The sequence below is a fragment of the Equus caballus genome, chromosome 1 (genome assembly GCF_041296265.1).
Source record: "Equus caballus isolate H_3958 breed thoroughbred chromosome 1, TB-T2T, whole genome shotgun sequence".
Classification (NCBI taxonomy): Eukaryota; Metazoa; Chordata; class Mammalia; order Perissodactyla; family Equidae; genus Equus; species Equus caballus.
This window is the reverse complement of record NC_091684.1, coordinates 91,577,687-91,596,707: the sequence shown is the minus strand read 5'-3', so window position 1 is coordinate 91,596,707 and position 19,021 is coordinate 91,577,687. Positions and strand designations below refer to the sequence as shown.

The window sequence follows — 19,021 nt, the reverse complement described above, 5'->3', positions numbered from 1 at the left end:
ACCTTTCTTTCCAATTTTAGGGCCAGCGAATTTTACTGCTGTGTCTCGAGCGTGTGTGTGGGACGGATAGTGCCTGTGGACAGCATGGTCTGCAGGGGCTGTCCCCTAGGTCCTCCACAGGTCAGCCTGAGAAAGGAAGTGGGCCCAGGAGCACGGGCCTCTGAGCTCTCACAACACAAAGCCAGGCCACCAGCAGCCAGGAAGCGGCACCTTTCCTGTAACACTCAAAGAAGTGCTTCTGAGACCCCTGCAGTACTGTGCAAGTCTAGTCTACACTCCGGGCCTCTGAAGGACAGGCTGGGGGCCCTTCTGCAGCCTCGGCCTGGACAAACTGCACCTTCCTGCAGATGCCCTCTCTATGGCACATCTGTCATAAGTATCCAGTGGGAAGGGCCCCTTCCTGGGTCCTTGCTGGTCTTGGCTTCCCAGTGGAGCTGTTCATAGACACCAGACTCAAGACTCTCTGAAGAGCGCCCGTACCCTAGTGGTTCCCAGGCCCAGCTGTAAATCAGAATCACCTGGGGTGCTGTTCCCTCTAAGACGCAGAATGTGTGGGTCCCATTCACCTGAGTTTTAAAAAACCAACAGCTCCCGAGGTAATTCTGATGCAGCTGTTCCACTGGGCAGCTCACTAGTTCAGTCCTCCAGAGGACGGCTGACTCCCTCTTCGTGTCGGGAACACTGGGCCACACAGGCTGTGCTTGCTCACCTCCAGGGCTCAGGGGTCACCTCCGTCTGCTCAGGCCACCCCACGTGCAGAGGCGCTCTCAGTCAATACTGCTAGGTGGCTCTCATCATCCCCAGATGAGGACTTCCACTAAAGCAGCCCTGGTTCAGGCTGCTCTCACGAGAGAGCAGGGTTTTCTGGGCCAGCTCGCACCCACCCTACTTTGGGGCAGGAAAATCAGGGTTCTGAGTATTAGCATAATCAACCAACGCAAATTAACAGTCTCCCAGCACACTGCAAGGCTCCAGCATAACAAGAATCACATTGAAAGGTTCCTTTTATTTCTTTTATTCTTCCCAGCATTCAAAGATTACATAAAAACTACTACGAGTACATTTCTAATAACACTGTTGCATAACCACAGTAAGTATGGAACCATACACAGTAAACACTCTTATCCGTAGAGTCAGAAGATGCTGCAGGCTTTGTTAAATTTCCCCTCCTACCTGGAGTGCCGAATTTCTAACAGTTAGAATCCCAACCATTAAGCTCCCCAGAAATACATTTGATTTTTCGTGCGTGACTCAGAAGCACCATCAGGATGCTGGAACATTGCAAGGCACTCAGTGGAAGCCTAAATTGTCACTGTACTCCTGAAGTCCATAAATTAGGGGAGTTTCCGCTTGATAGATGGTGGAATCTTGGCTTAAAGGTAAGAAATTTAAACTGCGAAATACTATAAGCCAGAGAAATAAAGCTCAGTGAGCAGAGCTGCGGGAGTAGGGCGGACACTCCTCTACGTGCTGTCTCTTCTCTGTAGCGATGTCAGGGGCCAGGGCCTCTTGGCACACCCAGCACAGAGCACATGCCTCCTGGGGAGCTGTTTAGTGTCAGTCTGTACCTCAAAGACGCAGTAGCATATTAAAAACAGGCGTGAGGCAATGACACTCCCTGGTATCTAGCCAAATGAGCTGAAAACTTAGGTCGACACAAAAAACTGCACTTGATGTTTATAGCAGCTTTATTCATCACTGCCAAAACCTGGAAGCAACCAAGATGTCCTTCGGCAGGGGAACGGATAAATAAACTGCGGTCCATCCAGACGATGGAATATTACTCAGCACCAAAAAGGAAATGAGCTATCAAGCCATGCAAAGGCATGGAGGAACCTTAAATGCATACTGCTAAGTGAAAAAAAATATGAAAGGCTATATAATGTATGATTCCAACTATATCACCTTCTGGAAAAGGCAAAACTATGGAGACAATAAAAAGATAAGTGGTTGCCAGGGGTTAAGGGGGAGGAAGGGATGAACGGGCAGAGCACAGAGGGTTTTAGGGCACTGAAAATACTCTGTATGATATTATAATGGTGCATACACGCCACACACATTTGTCCCAACCCACAGAATGTACAACACCAAGAGTGAGCCCCAATGTAAACTATGGACTTTGGTGATGATGACGTGTCAATGTAGGTTCATCGATTGTAACCATGTACCACTCTGGTGGGGGATGTTGACAGTGGGGGAGGCTGTGCCTGTGTCAGGCCAGGGGGTATAACGGAAATTCTGTATTTCTGCTTAATTTTGCTGTAAACCTAAAACTGCTCTAAAAGATAAAGTCTCCTCCAAAAAGGAGAGGAGTGAAGAAGAATGATTAAAATATGCTCTTTTTCACCAACTGCTTCTTCTTAGGGACTACTGTTTATATATTTATGGAATCGATGCTTTTCCCTTTGACTTGTAATATATTTACCTGCGCTAAGAGGGTTTCCATAGCTGGAAGTACAGAATTGCAGTTCCAACAACAGAAAAGGAGCTAAGATTTAACCACTGGGCAGGTTCCACCACAAACACAAATTCAGAAACTCAGGCCTCCACAGACCACAGCAGAAACAAAACCTTGGCGCCCAGGTGGTAATAAGAGCAAGGGGTTGATGGAGGTGAGTTGTAAGGAAATGGAGAGAAAAATAAATAGGAAGTTGAAACAGACAGGTCTGGTCTTTATTTATTTTTTTTTTTCCGAGAAACAGGTATTTTTTCTGCTACCTACCAAGGGAATCTCTTGCTTAGAGTGAAGAAGTTACTCCTGTCAATTAAAAGACGACTCCAAACCGGCAAGGACGCTTCCCAGCTCTGGCCCCTCCCTCCCTGCATGACAGTAAACAAGTCATTTAATTTCTTTGCAAAACCTGTTCCCTGGCAGCCACTGGGCCACCCTCCCACGGAAGTGAGGGCCTGTGTGGCTGCCTTAGGTCCCAGGCTCACCTGTTCAACACCCTGGAGCCCCACTAGGCAGGGTACCAGGCCAGGTGCCACTCTGGGCAGAGAACCATCAGTCTGAATGGGGAAGCCTGTGGGAGGGGCCCAGCGCCTCCCCCTTGCAGCCTGTGGAACTGGATTTGGACTCACGGCCACATTCTCACCTCCTGCCCAGGACCAGGGCCCAGAACCCTGGGTACAGGGACACGGACAGCCACATCCACTCTGTCATCTTTTCTAAAAAATACATGGATCTGCCAGACAGAAGGTGGGAATCCTAATTATACATTCCACTCATCTTAAAAAACAAATTAAATACTGAGAAAGTAACTCTCAAATTTCCTTTTTGTTTTCTTGCCAAAGGCTGAAAAAAGAAAAGGCCGAGCTGCCAGCGTGAAAGGGGAGGCGGAACCCTCACGTGTTATAGGTCCTGACTCAGGAAGCCGTATCTCCAACCTGCAGCCAGCAAGCATCCAGGTCCCTGCAGGACAGGGAGGCTGTGGGTGTGGGGGACACTTCCAAAAGCAGCTGGTCATGCTAAGCTATTGAAGAGGGGGCGGAGCTGTTTGGCTCCAGGACCTTAAAACATGCAAAATCCAGATCAGGGTCCCTGGGGACAAGCATCTGGAAACACCCTTCCTGCCCAGCTCCATCTACTTATAGAGAGGTGGAAGAGACAAGTATTTCCATGAGAAGTAAATGCACCCCCTGCCCCAATTTCTGGGGTCACCTGCTTATGGTCCATTTGGAGCCAAGAACGGGGCACAGAGTTCAGAACCCTGAACTCTCACCAACGTGCTCAGATCCTGCTAGATCATGCTCAGATCTTGCTGGATCCATGGCAAGGAGTTTGGGAGTGGCAGCAGGAAGTAGAAAGCGACACATTCCTAAAAATTTGTTGTTGTTGTTGTTTTTTCCTATTTGATAACAGGAAGCAGCAGAAACCAACTGGGGTGATTTCCAAACCCTTTCTAAAATGAAAACCTTTCATCTCCCAAAGGAAGCCATTCCCAAAACTTTATGGTTGGAGGAAGAACCTAGTAATCGAGAAGCATGGGGAAATCAGACTGTTAAAGGCATCCCTTTGCAAACATGCCTTAATGTTCTTACCTAATACTTGACCCAAAGGGCATGCGCCAGTGTCTGCGTCTGCTCCAAGCCAGGCCTGAGAGCCACTCATTCCAGGAGGGAGAGCCACGCACTAAGAGGGGAGCACCCCGCTGGCGGCGTGGCCAGGACTGGAAGCCAGGTCTGGGGACTCCAGGTGCTCCTCTTCTTTTGCTGAGAGATAACTGTTCCTATGACAGCAGCTCTAGAAGCTCTGCATTGGAGGGGCTTGGGGAGATCATGGGGGGCGGGAGAGGCTGGTGGCCTCACACTGAAGCTCTACAGAGATCACGTGTTCATGTGGGGGGCTTTTTAAAGGAGCTGGTGAAGATTATGGGAGGGTTCAGCATCCCTAAAGCTAGAAGGCCTCCAGTGTCTAATATAATACACCTTGAGGAATATTTGCTCAATTGATTCCCAAGGAAGTATGAACCGAAAAACCAAAAGGTCCCCTCAGGGCTTCAGTGCTCAAAGGCGGCCCCCCTCCCTCTCTGCACCAGGCTGGTCACCCGGCAAAGGTGGATCTGGGCCCGGGCCCTGGTCTTCTCGCTTTACAGACAATGAGCCTACAAAGGCACACATGACGCCACACTGCGGCACCTGACCTCCACACAGCGGGACCTCCACACAGCGGTACCTCCACACTGTGAACTGAGCCCTGACCACACTCACAGCCACCAAGATCTATGACCATCACTAGACAATCAAGCTTCTACCTGTCTGTTCCTACAATACATAAGAATGACCAGATGATGGTCACATTTGCAGGCTGTATTTGCATGAATGGACTTAAAATGTTGTTATACAAGATGCAAAAATGTTACTGGCGATGGCGGAGAGGGATTGAAAAAACAGGCGATCTTGTGTCCTTCAGGGTAGCTGACAGGGGGCCACAATCTGAAGCTGCTGTGACTGCTGGTCAGGACACAGGCCACATCACGTCCACACTATGGACAGAGCACACCGAGGTTTCAAATGTGTGCCCCAAGGCACAGCACCCGAGCCCCAGGCTTAGCAACAGCAGGAACTTATTGATTTCATGACAGTCAGTGATTTCACAAGTGGAAATGGAGAGACCAGCTAATGCTAATATTCTTACCATCAGCAGCAGCAACCATTTTTTAAGTCCCTAGGCCTTTCATACTCATTATCTTGACTGTCATTCTGTTAATGTGATTCCCATTGCAGAGGCAAGAAAACTGACGCTCAGAGAGGTTGGTGATTTACCACGGTCAAAAGGCCAGTACATGGAGGGGCCAAAATTCAAGCCCAAGACTGACTACAAAGCCCAGGCTCTTTCTATTACAGCCTTAGGAAAGACCCTCGGAACCCAGTATACTGGGTGGTCTCTCATCTAGGTATTAACAAAGCCCAGCCCTGCTTACCATCTAAAGTCAGAGAGCGGTGGTTCCCCTGGAGCTCCCACCCATCGGACAGGGCCATCTGTGAATGCTGGGGGTGGTCAAACTCTCAGGGCACTGGGGGGCCCTGGGGAGCATTCTCCACGCCATGACAGGCTGTGGAGGCCCCTGGGACCACATGAGAAGACAGATGAAGTGGGAAGGGACAGATCAAGAGGGAAGGGAATGAAACTCAACCTGGTTTAGGACCCTTTTGGACAAAACTGGGGCCACCTATTCAGGCCACTCTGTCCAGCAGCCTAGCCAGGGGTCACCCCCCAGCCTGTCCTTATCCATCTTCACTTGTGCCCAGGAGCTGGCCCTCCTCCTGGGCATGAGACCACCAACTCTACTTTGGTGCTAACCTCTTGCAGGTCTGTGGGAATGCATTTTAAACTCCCTACCGCCCTTAAACTACACAGCTACTGCGGACAAAAATATAGCCTGGGCAGTGTTTCTGTGTACCTCTCCTCAAATTCAGTGTCTCTCTGCCACTGGTGCTGACGTTGGCCAGATGCATTCCGGGGCATGCTCTCAGCCAGTTTCATAAAGCTGAGTTCAACTGTGAAAAACAGGGCTGGTGTGCTCCTGGAAGGCCATGCAGGTACCACGGTGAACAGTTCCATTTGCTACTAAATCACATTGGGCTTACAAATTCAAAAATAGCGCAGTCTGGCACCCAGTTAAGGAACTAGAGTACAAAATTAACTTGGCCGCATCTTTCCTTATCAGTGATATCGGGCCCTTATATGCCCTGGGCGTTTTGAAGATGAGTAGACGTGTGGATATTCTCAGCCAGACACAAAGCCAAAAAAAAAATGACAGCCACTCTCCAACATCTGTAAGTACTTACAGGTTTACTTCCTCTCATATTTATTTCTTCAGGACTTTTCCAAAGAGGGGCTGCCTGCTTTTTCATCACCCAAATCTGAGTACAAACACTGCAAACGTCTTTAGAGAGAAGCATATTTTCACACTGAGATGTTTCAGCCCTGGGAATGCATTGTAAACCTCTATTTTCTTCTCTCCAGTTTACCACACTCTTGTTTTCCCTGGCAAAGGCTTTAGAGTTTCATTCTGTCAGAATAAGGCAATGTCGGCAGCATATTCTGTCCCCTCTCACTTCCCTCACATTAAAGTGGGTTGACGACCACAAACATTTTGTATTCATCAATGTCTCAGCACGCGCAAGCCTGCAAATCAGATTCAACCCTCATTCTTAGCTAGAATTCCTTCCACAGTCCACAACTTCCTCCAAAAAACTCTCCTAGCCCAGCTCCTCCTTCCTGCAGCCTCGCAGCCTTAACAGGGCGCCAACTTCACTTCTCTCCATCTGCTCCTTTTGACTGGCCCTCCAGGCAAAAGTTGAGTTTGAAAGGCCAAGTAGCCACAAGTGCAAATTCTAATGGCACCAAACAGGTTTTAGTTAAACACACAAGAAAAAGACCAAGTTTCTGAGCAGCGCAGAACACTCAGGCCTTTGTGACTTAGTGTGGCTCATTTCTGAGTTTTTCCTTGCCTAGTTTCAGTGTTTCTTCCTTCACAATGACCACCCCTCTAGAAGTCTGGGCATCTCCAGTGTCTAGGTCAGAAACCCAGACATGCACTTATATGTAGCAAAGGTTTGCTGCAGCTCATTCAAACTTATCCTTGAGTTTTCCAGTGGAAAAACGGGGCCACCATGCTCACCCCCAAAACAAAGCTGCACACCCTGCTCCCTCGGGAAACATCTTAGGGCTTTGGGTTTCGCCTCCGAATCCTGGAAGGCACCTCTTCCTTCTTGACATCTTGCTTGGCAATTTCACTTTCCCCATACAGCTCATCACAAATATTAATATTAATATGTATATTTTGCTGAATTCCCGCCCTGGCAGACATGGGGTGGGTATTATTATCCTCCGTTTACACCGGGAGGGAACTGAGGCTCTAAGAGGTTGTCACTCACGGCCATTCAGCTAAGTGGCAAAGTGGATTAGAACCCAGGCTTGTTTGGCTTAAAATTCCTTGCTGTTGCCTCGCTTAAGAACAGCTGTCTTCAGCTCTGGGAGAAGTCTCTGGATCCGGTGCGGCCCAGCGGAGCAGATTTAGATTGAGGGTCTTTTAAAGATCTCCTCCTCTCGGCGATTCTCAACAAACTCCCTCTGGGGAGCCCCCACCCCCCGACCTTCGGCTCTGGGACGCCCCTTCCACCCACTCCCATTCCTGCGCCTTCTCCTTTCCAGCCCCTACCACCGCGACCCTCTGGGGTTACATGCCCGCAGGTGCCCACCCAGTTGGGGACGCATCGGGGCGCGGGGAGGGGCTCAGGGTCCCCGGCCCGGCCCTCACCTACCTCGTCCCCGAAGCGCACCACCTTCTGGCCGGTGGGCCCGCGCAAGCCGGGGAAGCGCGCGAGCTCCTCGGAGTCCCCGGAGTCCCCGGGGTCGCGGGGTGCCGGGGCGCTCGGCCCCACCAGGCACCGGTCGATGATCTCGTCCTGCTGGGCGGGCGGCAGCCGCGCCCACTCGGGCCCGTACTTCTCGCGGATCTTCTCCTTGTCCTGCATGATCTTCCTGGCCATGGGGCTGAGCGACGAGAAGTAGGTGAAGCGCTTCCGCTCCCGGTCGTCCAGAGGCCGATTCCCGCTCATGACGGCCGAGCGCGAGGCCGCGATCGCCGCCGCCATGGACGCCATGCCCGGCCTGCCCGCCGCTCCCCACCCCGCGCCTCGCCCGCCCCCACCGCCAGGAGCCCCTCCCCCGCCCTCGCCCCGCCCCGCCGCGGGAGGCCCGCCCCCTGCCCCACCCCTCCCCACCCCCGAGACGGGGGCTCTTTCGTCCCCGGAGCCCCGCCCCCTGTGCCTGCCCACCTCGGTAACCCGGCGCCCCGCTGCTCCCGGGAGCCCCGCCCCCCGTGCCCCTACCCCGGGAAGTCTGCACCCCGGGCCCGCCCCATCCCGGGAACCCCGTTCCCCTCTGACCCTGGGACCACGCCCTCTGCGCCCCACTGTCCCCGGGATCCCCGCTCTCTGCGCCCCCCTACCTCCGGGAACCCCCCCGGCCCCGCCTCCCGGGAGCCCCGCCTCCCGCGTACGCCCAACCTCGGGAACCCGGCCCTCCGCGCCTAGCTTCTTGCGACCCCTTGCGGCTCCCGGCGTCCTCCCGATCCGCCCCATGGGTTCCTGCGGTACCCTCACTTTTCGGGGCCCCCTTTGGCCGGTTCACGAGGTGGCTGGCGCTTCCCCAAGTTCGCGCCCGGCGGTCTGATAGGATTGCTGGTGGTGACGGCCATAGTGCCACGTGGTCACTTGTTTGACAAAGGAAACTTTTCTCCTAATGTGCCTAAGAAAGCCCCGCATTTCAGGACCGCCGCCGCCTCCTTCCCACCCTGTGCTTTTTCCCTGCTGAGCCATCTTCTTCGCTATCTTTGAGCCGTCCCAAGACACTAGGCCGGGGGCCTGGCGCCCTGAGCTGACGGAGAAGAGGTGGGCACAGGGCAGCGAGGAGGCCCAAGGGGCCACCTGGAGAGACTGGACTAGTCGGGCACAAACTGTTAAAGTTAGTTCCCGCTCCTCCTAAAGAGACAGGACGAAGATGAAGTACCGGGTAGCTCATCCTGCCTTTATCTCATCAAGGGTGCTGGGAACACCCTTGGCAGGGCAGGTAGCAGGGCTGGCAGCCGGCGCACCTGTACCGCGTTTTGCCACTGCACCTGAAGAGGTTTTCCCCTAGCGGCCACGTGTCCTTTCCTTTCTCAGAGGCCACAAACAAGATGACAAGATTTATTTTGGAATCTCAGAACTCACAAGAACTGTCAGCATGTCTATGTTTGCAAACAAACTGAAGAGGGGTGGGAAATTTTCATCGTCAGGCAGAGAAGTGACACCCCAACAGTGGGGGCCCGATATGTCATTTTGAAGTGTGTCCCAGACCACAAAAATTAAAATAGAAATTAAAAGAACCTTTATCTGCTTTGCCATCTGGCTGATTTGAACCAGACTGTAACAGGTCTCGGAGGAGAACTAAGTAACCACGCTTAAAACAAGAAACTGCGTTTCAGCTGTTACTTAAGGTATTTACCTCTGGAGTAACACTTCGATAATTCTGTAACACAATCAGGGAAATAACTTGCAAAGTTCCGTTTTAAATGTGAGATGGCCTAATCATTTTCTGGCCCAGAAATGCTAAGAAAATATTTTTGGAATGTCATGAATGTGACAAGCTCTACAATAAAAGATAACGCTATCGACAGTGTTAGCAGCGTAATATACTGAAGCAGTGGGAAAAGCCACCATCTGACAGCCTGGGTTGCACAGTATGTGACGGACTGCTTGTGAAGACACCAGGTTGAGAACAGCTTTTTGAAATTATTCTTCTCTAAGTCTGTGCTATATAGGATCAGTACACTAACCTGAATCCCACTAATTTCTCCCCTCTAATCTCTGTTTAATAATGTGGGTGATGTTTAAAGATTTGTTCTTGAAATTTAATTAACAGTCTTGGAGCTTGCTTTGAAATTCACATAGGAAGGGTTCTGTACTATTAGAAATTTGGTCACATGTGGTTTTCAAAGCAGTTGCAAAAATAAATGTTGCTTTCAATAAAGCAAACCCAATTAAGTGTTTCGGATCAAATATAATTTATTGCCAGAGAAGTCATAATATAAATATGATGTGAGATAATTCAGGGACATCAGCCCAAGTATGTGAAGTCCATGATCTGGATGATAAGGAGTAACTAAAAGAAAACTTCTTCCAGATTATGAGAAGACACTGGGGAATTAAATGGCTCTGACAGATGACTTGGCTGAAATTGGAGGGGGGGGATATTCATATGAATATTCACTCACTCCAGGGAAGAAAGAAAAATAGCCAAACTCCAAATACGTAATAAAATAAAATAGGGGGATGGCTCTAGCGCTAAGCATCTTCTTAAGCAAGAATTTGGATGGAGCAGTCTACTTTGTCCTTCTTGTTGGAGTTGGGTTAGCCGGTTGACTCTGCTCACAAAATGCAGAGACTAGCACGTGGCCCCTGACTCTCTGAAATGCTTTAAAACCTTGCAGTGGTCCAAAGGGCATTCCTTTATTCCACATTTGACTGAGTCATTTGCTACTTCACGTTAAGCACGACGGGGAGAGGAGAAAGGGGTATGAGACAGAATTCGGGGGTATTTTTCCTAGATCTCCTGGCGATGGGCAGTCCATATATATGCATGATTAGCTCTTCAGGACCCGAAGGTGGTGGAAGTTCCTCAAATGCTTTTCTTAGAATCAGGGAGACACAGCAACGAGAGCTTTAAGTAAGGATGAAACTGTCTCTGGGGTCTTGAACTGTGGAGCTCTTCCTTTGCAAGTGCCACTTCGGTCACTTTTCTCAGAAGTGTTCCTAAGTCCCCACCAGAATGTAAACTCTACAGTAGGGAGAACCTTATGTGTCTTGTTTACTGCTGGGAACAAGGATGTCTGATTCAGAGTAAGTGCTCAGTGACAGTTTGTTGAATGAATTATGAATACATGCATGCATGCATGAATGAATGAGTGCATATTACATAGTTTGCATTATTATCCCCTCTTTACAGATAAGGATGTCAAGCCATCAAAGGAAAGCACTCACCTGAGATTATCCCCCATCACCCCTCATAGTCTGTGATGGAATTGAGATTGACAGAAGAGAGTTCTCTTTCCCTTTTGTTAAAAATCTCCAACACGAGATTAATATGTCTAAGATTAATTACTGGGTTATTAACAATAAACTGAGTTCATGGCTATAATTTATTAGAGCTTCTAGGTTACTCAGTGGTGAAACACAGCCCTGATTTGTTCAGTATAATATTTGAACACCCAGATGATGACCAGTATTTCCAGCATCTTGGCTAACAGTTGCTGCCCTGGGTCAACCCTATTTAAGAAAATCTATTGAGAGAGACATGAACAGCAAGGCCATTCCCCATAGTTGAAGGTTACCTTGAGGGGACCTCTGGGAGACCTGGGGACTGACAGGATTCAACGGCTTTGGAAAAAAGCCTAGAAGCAATAAAATGGGGGGCACTTGAAGTGGGGCACTGTCATTGTGCGCCTGCCCGCCACAGAAATGGGCCAAGGGCATGAAGCATGGCTCGCACAAAGCTTCTGCTATATACCTGTCTAAGCCTCAGTTTCTTCAGCTTTAAGATGGAGCTAACAGTACCAACCTTCTAGGGCAGGGTATCAAATGAAAGAGAGAGGGTGACACGTGAAAGACCCTCCCTCAATCCACGCTAGTGAGCCAGCGTCTCGGACTTCACGTCCACTTGTCACCACATGTGCTGTATTTGTCCTGTTGACCTAAAGGGAAGGCCCCTTGGTCCCTATGGCTATTTCAGGACTTTGATCTTCTTAGTTGAAGGTAAGGGCAGGGCCCCTTTCTTCTCTTTCTGTCGCCCATCCCAAAGTTCCTACTGCACAGCCAAATGTCAGGTAAGCTCTTAGTACAAATGTCTGTTGAATGCATTTGTTGTCCCAAACAATTTGTGAACTCACTCCCCTAATGAAGATACCCTGCAAGATAATGGGAAACCACAGGGCAAGTGTTCCAGTCCTGCTTCCAAGAGCCGAGTGACCAGTTTTGATGTTTTGTGAGCCAGTTGCTGAAACTAATGGTGAAATTCCAGGCACTGTGGCAAACGGATGACAGTTTGGGGAAGGGAGCCTTTTGGTGACATGGCAGGACAGTCTCCTGGTAGATAAAGCCAGCCTTCCTTACAGATACACTCAGCTTGGATGCAGGCAGGCTCCCTGAGGACGATGATTCATTCTTACATCTGTTACTGCTTATTCCAGATGCTGCCCTGAAACAAGACTATTCTCTGCGTTTCGCTCCCACACCCGGAAAGAATGGGCGATGGACAAGGATGAAGTTGGTTTATTTGGAAGACTGGTATACAGTGTGCTTGGAGGGCAGGGTTCATGACCAAGACAAAGGGGCAGGAGGCACAAAAGGAAAGACGTGATTTTACGAATCTACTGTTGGCAGAAATTGTGCTTTGAATATTCTGAGGGGTTGAGTTATTTTTCAGTTGTAAGGAGAGCTTTCACTGAGACAACCACGGTCTGTCACAAAGTCCGGGCAGGTGAGTTACTTCTTCTGCCTTCAGGAACAGAATCATCTTCTCTGGGCAAAACCACATGACCCACACGAGGCTCAAAACTGGGCCCTTCTCTCCACTGACATCATACCTTTGGTAGCAAAGATAATTGGCTTAGCTGCTCTGTGAAAAATGCTAAAAGGTTGCATCAACAACAGAAATCTTCTACCTGTCTGGATTTTTACATTTAGAAAGGCCTCTGAGATTTTCAGTCCTCTGCAAGAATATAAATAAGTCTAGAAGCAATTGTTCATCCTTTTTTCCCTCCACCGGACACCCCCACCTCATTATCTCGAAATATAAAAATCCCATCCTTAAGACCTAGCTCCAATGCCTCCTCCTCCATGAAGTCCTCATGATCGCTCACACCCAAAAGAAGATAGGTAGGCACAAGAGAGACAGTTCACCCCTTTGTAGTTTGATCTCGGATAGACTTCGGTGTCCTGGGAAGAACGATGCCAACATTTTTGGCATTATACATGTGTGTTACAGACTGCATGTTGTGTCCCCTTCAAATTCATGTGCTGAAGCCCTGATTCCCAGCGTGCTGGTATTAGGAGGTGGGGCCTTTGGGAGGGGGTTAGGTCATGAGGGTGGAGCCCCCATGAATGGGATAGTGCCCTTTAAGAAGAGCCAAGATAGCTTGTCTCTCTCTTTGCTCTCCACCAGCTGAGGACAAAATGAGATGGCAGCCACCTGCAGGCTCCACCAGACACTGGATCTGCTGGCTCCTGGATCTTGGACTTCCCAGTCTCCAGAACTGTGAGAAACATTTGTTGTTTAAGCTGCCCACCTATGGTATTATTGTTACAGCAACCTGAACTGACTGAGACAGTGTGGAAGTGGCTTCAAATTTATATAAAATCTTTGGTTTAGTAAGAGTGTAGAAATGTAGTTAGAGAGAATGAGGGAGATGAGGATGGCTAATGGGGAGGATGGTATAACAGTGTGGCAATGATTTATTGATTGAGAATTCCTCTCTCTCTTCTTCTAAACTATCTGTTCTCGACTTCTAAACACCCCCAGATGTGGAACGCATTTTTCTCTCTTCTGTTCTTCTCTTCAGGCTGCCCTGACATTTGTTAAATGGGCTCCTGGCTCTTGGTTTGTGAATGTCACCACTTTGACATCTGCAGATAGTCATCCCAGCTGCCCTGGGGGGTTTAGTGGAATCCACCAGAGCTCTCTGCTTGACAGGAGACGTGAGTCTGTTTGTTCCTTTACCTCTTTCATCATTAGCCAGAGCTCAGGGACTTGGTTAAAACTATGCAATTTAAAAAAGACTGACTTTGAGGGGGCAGCCTAGTGGTGCAGCGGTTAAGTTCGCACATTCCTCTTCTTGGCGGCCCGGGGTTCGCCGGTTGGGATCCTAGGTGCAGACATGGCACCGCTTGGCAAAAAGTCATGCTGTGGTAGGCGTCCCATGTATAAAGGAGAGGAAGATGGGCATGGATGTTAGTTCAGGGCCAGTCTTCCTCAGCAAAAAGAGGAGGATTGGCAGTAGTTAGCTCAGGGCTAATCTTCCTCAAAGGAAAAAAAAAAAAAAAGACTGACTTTGGGAATCGTATTTTCACTCTACTGCCCCTGCTTGGATTTAATCTATGTCCTTAGCTCCTTTAACCTGAAATACTATTAATATACCAAGATGCTACGAAGAATGGAAAAGAATGTGGAAAAATGAAAACCGTTGTCTGCTAAGTTTCTGGGATTATATGTTATTTTTCAACTTCTGTGAAATTGAAGTTTCACAGAATGTCTGTGAAACATGGAATTCTCCTCACCCTTCAAGGTCCAACACATTCATCACCTTTCCTGAGGAGCCGTCTCCCAGCTATCCACTTCAGGCAGAAATAATTAGGTCCTTTTGGTTTTCCCATAGCACTTTTTATGTTGTTCTGTTATAGTCATCATCATTTTGTCTTATTGTTTATATCTTCCTTCTGAATCAAGCCTGAGATCAAGCAATCCAGACTAGGGAAGCAAGAAAGAGACCCAGCAAGAGAGTGGATAGAAGAGAGCAGAAGCCAGCGCAATGCCACATGGAAAGAACAGAGAAGGTATCAAATCAGAGGCTAAGAGAGAAACGAGAGACCAACTGCACACGATGCCAGAGCACCATCTAGCACCGATAGATCTGGGAGTGAGTGACAGCATTTGGACTCTGACTTGCACTGATCGTGGCCGGTGGGAAAGGCTTCTTGGAGCCCTCCCTGGTCTTCCAGAATCTCTGGCCTCATGGTGTTGGGGAAAAGAATGAGGCCTGACACACTAATCTCTCCTGAGATTTGATCACACACTTTCTAATTCATCTTGACGCTTTTTCTGACTTTCCCATTTCTGATCACATCTCCAACACTCTAGTAAAATCTGTATCAAAACCTCTTATCGAATGCTCCCATCAATGGTTTCGTTCTCTTTTTGAACCTTAAGTGCTAAGTAATGGGAGAAGGGTCCACCTAATGCAACTTCTCCATTAGTGCTTATCACCTGAGAAATTCCCTATGCATGTTTTTCTGTCCTCAATGCTCTCACTTCACTGTAAAAAGGGAAAAACCGGTGGCTCATATGGAACTATGTGATTGTCATTTTCCCCCATATATGTTTCTCTTTCTGGTTTGTCCACATTTTTCAATCATATCTATTACTAGAATTGTTATTCCCAAATTGCATGCAATGTTTAAATTATGCATCAATACTAAAGACACAGCTTTTTAAGATGTTTAAAAACCTGATTTCTAAAATAAGGTGACTTCAGGCCAGGACCTTTTTTCAAAATCTTGACTTTAAAAGAAGCATTTAAATAGAACATTACAAAATTTGAAAGCAGTTATTTCCCCAAACTATTCCTAAAAAGAGCCACTTACTTTTTTAGCTAAACTTTATTGCATTTATTTATATCATTTTAGAAACTAAAAAATATCCGATTCAGGATATAAATTGAGTTTATTTTTTCATTTCCATCTCAGGTAATTTTATGTATTTAATTTGTCAACTAATTTTAAAAATTCACTTTGATCATAAAAGTAATAAAGGTCAACATAAAAATATTTGAAAAATAGAGACACACACACAGCATATAATTATGTGAACATTCTATTTTGTACTCTAATCCTTTCTCCATGCATATGTATACATAATAAAAACAATGGTAAAACTGTTTTCATCATATAATAAAGCTATTTTGTTGTATAATAAAAAAATGTTATTCTGTAATTTTCCCCTTTCATTCAAAAATATTATGAATGTTTTTCTAATTTTGTTAAATATTCTGAAAGATGATTTTAGTAGTCTTATACTGTTCCAAAATAAGGGAATTACATAATTTATTCAACCAAACCCATATGTTGGGACTTTTACAAATTCCGGAAGGGAGGTCCCTAGTAAAATTCACTTTTCTTGAAACCATCTCTCTCTCTCTGCCAGTGGGTGGGCTGGGGTTTTGCGTCTGTGACCGTGTCCCCCTGGCGAGGCGGCAGGGCCAATCAGAGCACTCTGCTTAGGAACTTGAATCTGAGACTGAGAGACAGGCCAGAGGATCTGTGGGCAGCAGAGGCTGACAGGGAGAGAATCCCATTCTTTCAAAACATGATTTTGAGGGAGAGAACACAAACATCTTGGCTTCTCCTTAGCCATCCCCCTACTTTCCCAGTCCTTTCCTGAAGCCTGGCTGTAGGAAGCACAAGGATGGGAGTGTGTCCTTGTAGGAAATTCTCCTAAGTTAGCTTGAACAGGTTTCTATTTCTTGCCACGAAAAGGGTTCTACCTAATGATAAAGGAGTAAACGTTTTTAAGGATTTTGATACATATTGCAAAGCTTTCCTCCAGAAGAGTAGGGTCTACATTGTAACTTTCTTGAATTTCTGTACAGAGGATCTTTACTAGATATAGTTCTTGGTAGGAAGCAAGTCCATAGTGTAATATTAAGTGCTACCAAAGGGAAAGAACCAAGCACATCCATTTGCAAGGTATCAACAGAGCCTTAATGTGCACTTACAGGGTGCATGCCGTAATCATAGTTGGCGTGCGTAGGCACAGGACCCAGAGTACAAGTGGAATTTTCCTTCTGAAAGGCTGAGGCTAGGGTAATTTTCCCAACTGATTTGAAACAGAGAACTATTCCTGTAAATTGCAGTAATCGAAGCCCATTTGCAAAGAGGCAGAGGACTTAGAATCTGTTGCTGTCATCTGAGCTCATTTTAGCAACTAAATGTTAAATCCTCATTTCCTGGTAAGGGGGTCTCTGCAGAGAAGGACTGAGACATATAAATAAAGCTGGGGCAGGTTTCTGCAGAGCTTCTTCTGAGGGTCTCGTAGCCACACCCACAGGATGGATTACAGATGTTATTACCCCATTGTTCCTGAGGCGTCATCCTCAAACCTTCCATGACTTGCTCTCTGTTAACTTGCCATCTCACTTCTCATGATTTCCAACGAGCTGTTTGGTTAGTAGCTGGGCATTCTGGCAAAGTAAAGAAAGATAAGGGAAAAAACTCCACTGACCTAATTAGGGTCTGGCTGGACCAAACAACTCAGGCTCCTTTCCTGTGTTCCTTTTAAAAGGAGAAGTTCCTCTGAAGCTCTTTAGCCTCTCAGGTATCTGACAAGTGACACCTGGCAAGAACCACGCCCATTTTACAAACATGGAATCTCACTGTTGCCCAAAGTTGGTGGATGCCTTTTCTCCAGGCATTAAAACTAGCTTATGCATAATGCTCCAACAGCAAATTAATGAAGTAAATTGAGATCAAAAGTGGCTGTCAGGCATGGACTGAATCATTTGCGCTCGAGAGAAGAGCTCCCCTTTGCTCTGCAGGGAACCTCACTACCAAGCCATTTTCAAAGAAGCATTTCAGATGTCAGCCTCTCGTGGCACTTCTCACCCTCTGGCATAGCTCTTCTCTCACTTGGTCATAATTACTGATTTCCTTCCGAGACAATTGCGGAACTTGGTAAAGACGCAGGCTCTGGATCAGACTGCCCAGGTTCAAGTCTCAGCTCCACCAACTACTGCCTGTGTGATCTTAGGGAAGTTTCTTCTGTTCTCTTCTTCCATTTTTCCACAGGTGCCATCTTATTTCCCACTCTACACGTCTCACATGAGGACTAAATGAGACAGTATAAGTGTGTGCTTAGCACAGAGCCTGGTAAATAGTAAATGCTCAACAACGCTGAGCTGTTATATTATTTGCTTGCCTATTTCCTTAGCTCAGCTATGAGCGAGCAGAAACTGTGTCTTTTTCATTTTTGTTGCCTAGCAGTTAGCTCTATGCCTGGCTCTTATGGTGGGCTCTCAGTGAATATTTGTTGGCTGGCTGGATGGATGAATGAATGAATGAGCTAGAGACAGACAAGTTTTTGTAAGCAGTGTTCTATGTCCCATCTTGTTCCTTTTTCTTGTATTGGAAAGACACTTGTAACACTGAGAAAGGAGTATGGAGAAAGGTTTTCATGGCATAAGCTCTTCCTCATCTCTGTTGGGTAGACATCATGACCCTTGTCTACTATGTGATGGTCTGAGAACCATCTTTTTGCCATAGCCATCAACGTTTTTCCCTAGACAAAATAAACTATCTACGTTTATGATCAAGAAAGTAGAAACTGTTAGTGAACTATAGGGTTTAAGTTACCTCATTGAAAGCATAGTTCTACAGGATCAGTTTCCTAATGATGCAATTGTTATGAATACAGCCATAAGCAAAAATAGTAGAGAAACATACAGTAGTGTAGTAAAAATATGGAGATGCATGGGCCATATGATCTCAAAACTTAGGGTTAAGGTTACCTCTTGGGGATGGCAAGGGCTGCTGATGAGATTGGGGGGCAGTACTTGGAGAGCTTCAACTGTATTAGGGATGTTTTCTAAGCCAGGTGGTGAGCAACTAGGTGTTTGTGTATCATTTTTTATACTCCTTGTGAGTGTCAAAGGTTTCTTAATAAATCGAAAGCCATAGCCAAAGATCATGAACAGTTTGAAAAAGAAATACAAATGGCCAATAAATACATGAAGAGATGTTGAAGTTGAGGGGGTGGGGCCAGTGATGGCAGGTGGAATCTGTGACCAGATAGTACCACAAATGTACCAGCAGAAGATCAGTTCATCAAACACCATGAAGAAGTACAGTAACACTGCAGAACAGTAAGAAAATGACAACTCTCCAGAAACCAAACCTGAGGCCACAGATTACAATCTAAATGATGGAGAATTCAAAATAGCTGTCATAAGGAAGCTCAGTGAGTTATCAGAAAACAAAGACAAACAGTTCAATGAGCTCAGGAATAAAATTAATGAGCAGAAGAGATACTTGACCAAAGAGACTGAAGCCCTTGAAAAAACCATATGGAAATTCTGGATATGAAGAACAGAATTACTGAGATAAAAAATAATGGAGAAATCATAAAAAATAGAGCAGAACTTATGGAGGAGAGAATTAATGAGCTCAAAGATAGAAATCTAGAAATGCTTCAGGTGGAGAGAGAACT

At 47.1% G+C, this 19,021-nt stretch overlaps 1 protein-coding gene across 2 annotated transcripts in view; it reads right to left on the bottom strand.

Moving 5' to 3' along the window:
• Positions 1-8,172, bottom strand: part of C1H1orf198 (chromosome 1 C1orf198 homolog) — a 33,364-nt gene extending 25,192 nt beyond the window's left edge. The window contains exon 1 of one of the 2 annotated variants that reach the window (XM_005602704.4): positions 7,771-8,172. In XM_005602704.4, the coding sequence (XP_005602761.2) occupies positions 7,771-8,112 (342 nt within the window). In that variant the 5' untranslated portion in view covers positions 8,113-8,172. The remainder of the gene's footprint in view (positions 1-7,770) is intronic. The other variant, XM_023647799.2, reaches the window with a different exon arrangement.
• Between the last annotated feature and the right edge of the window lie 10,849 nt (positions 8,173-19,021).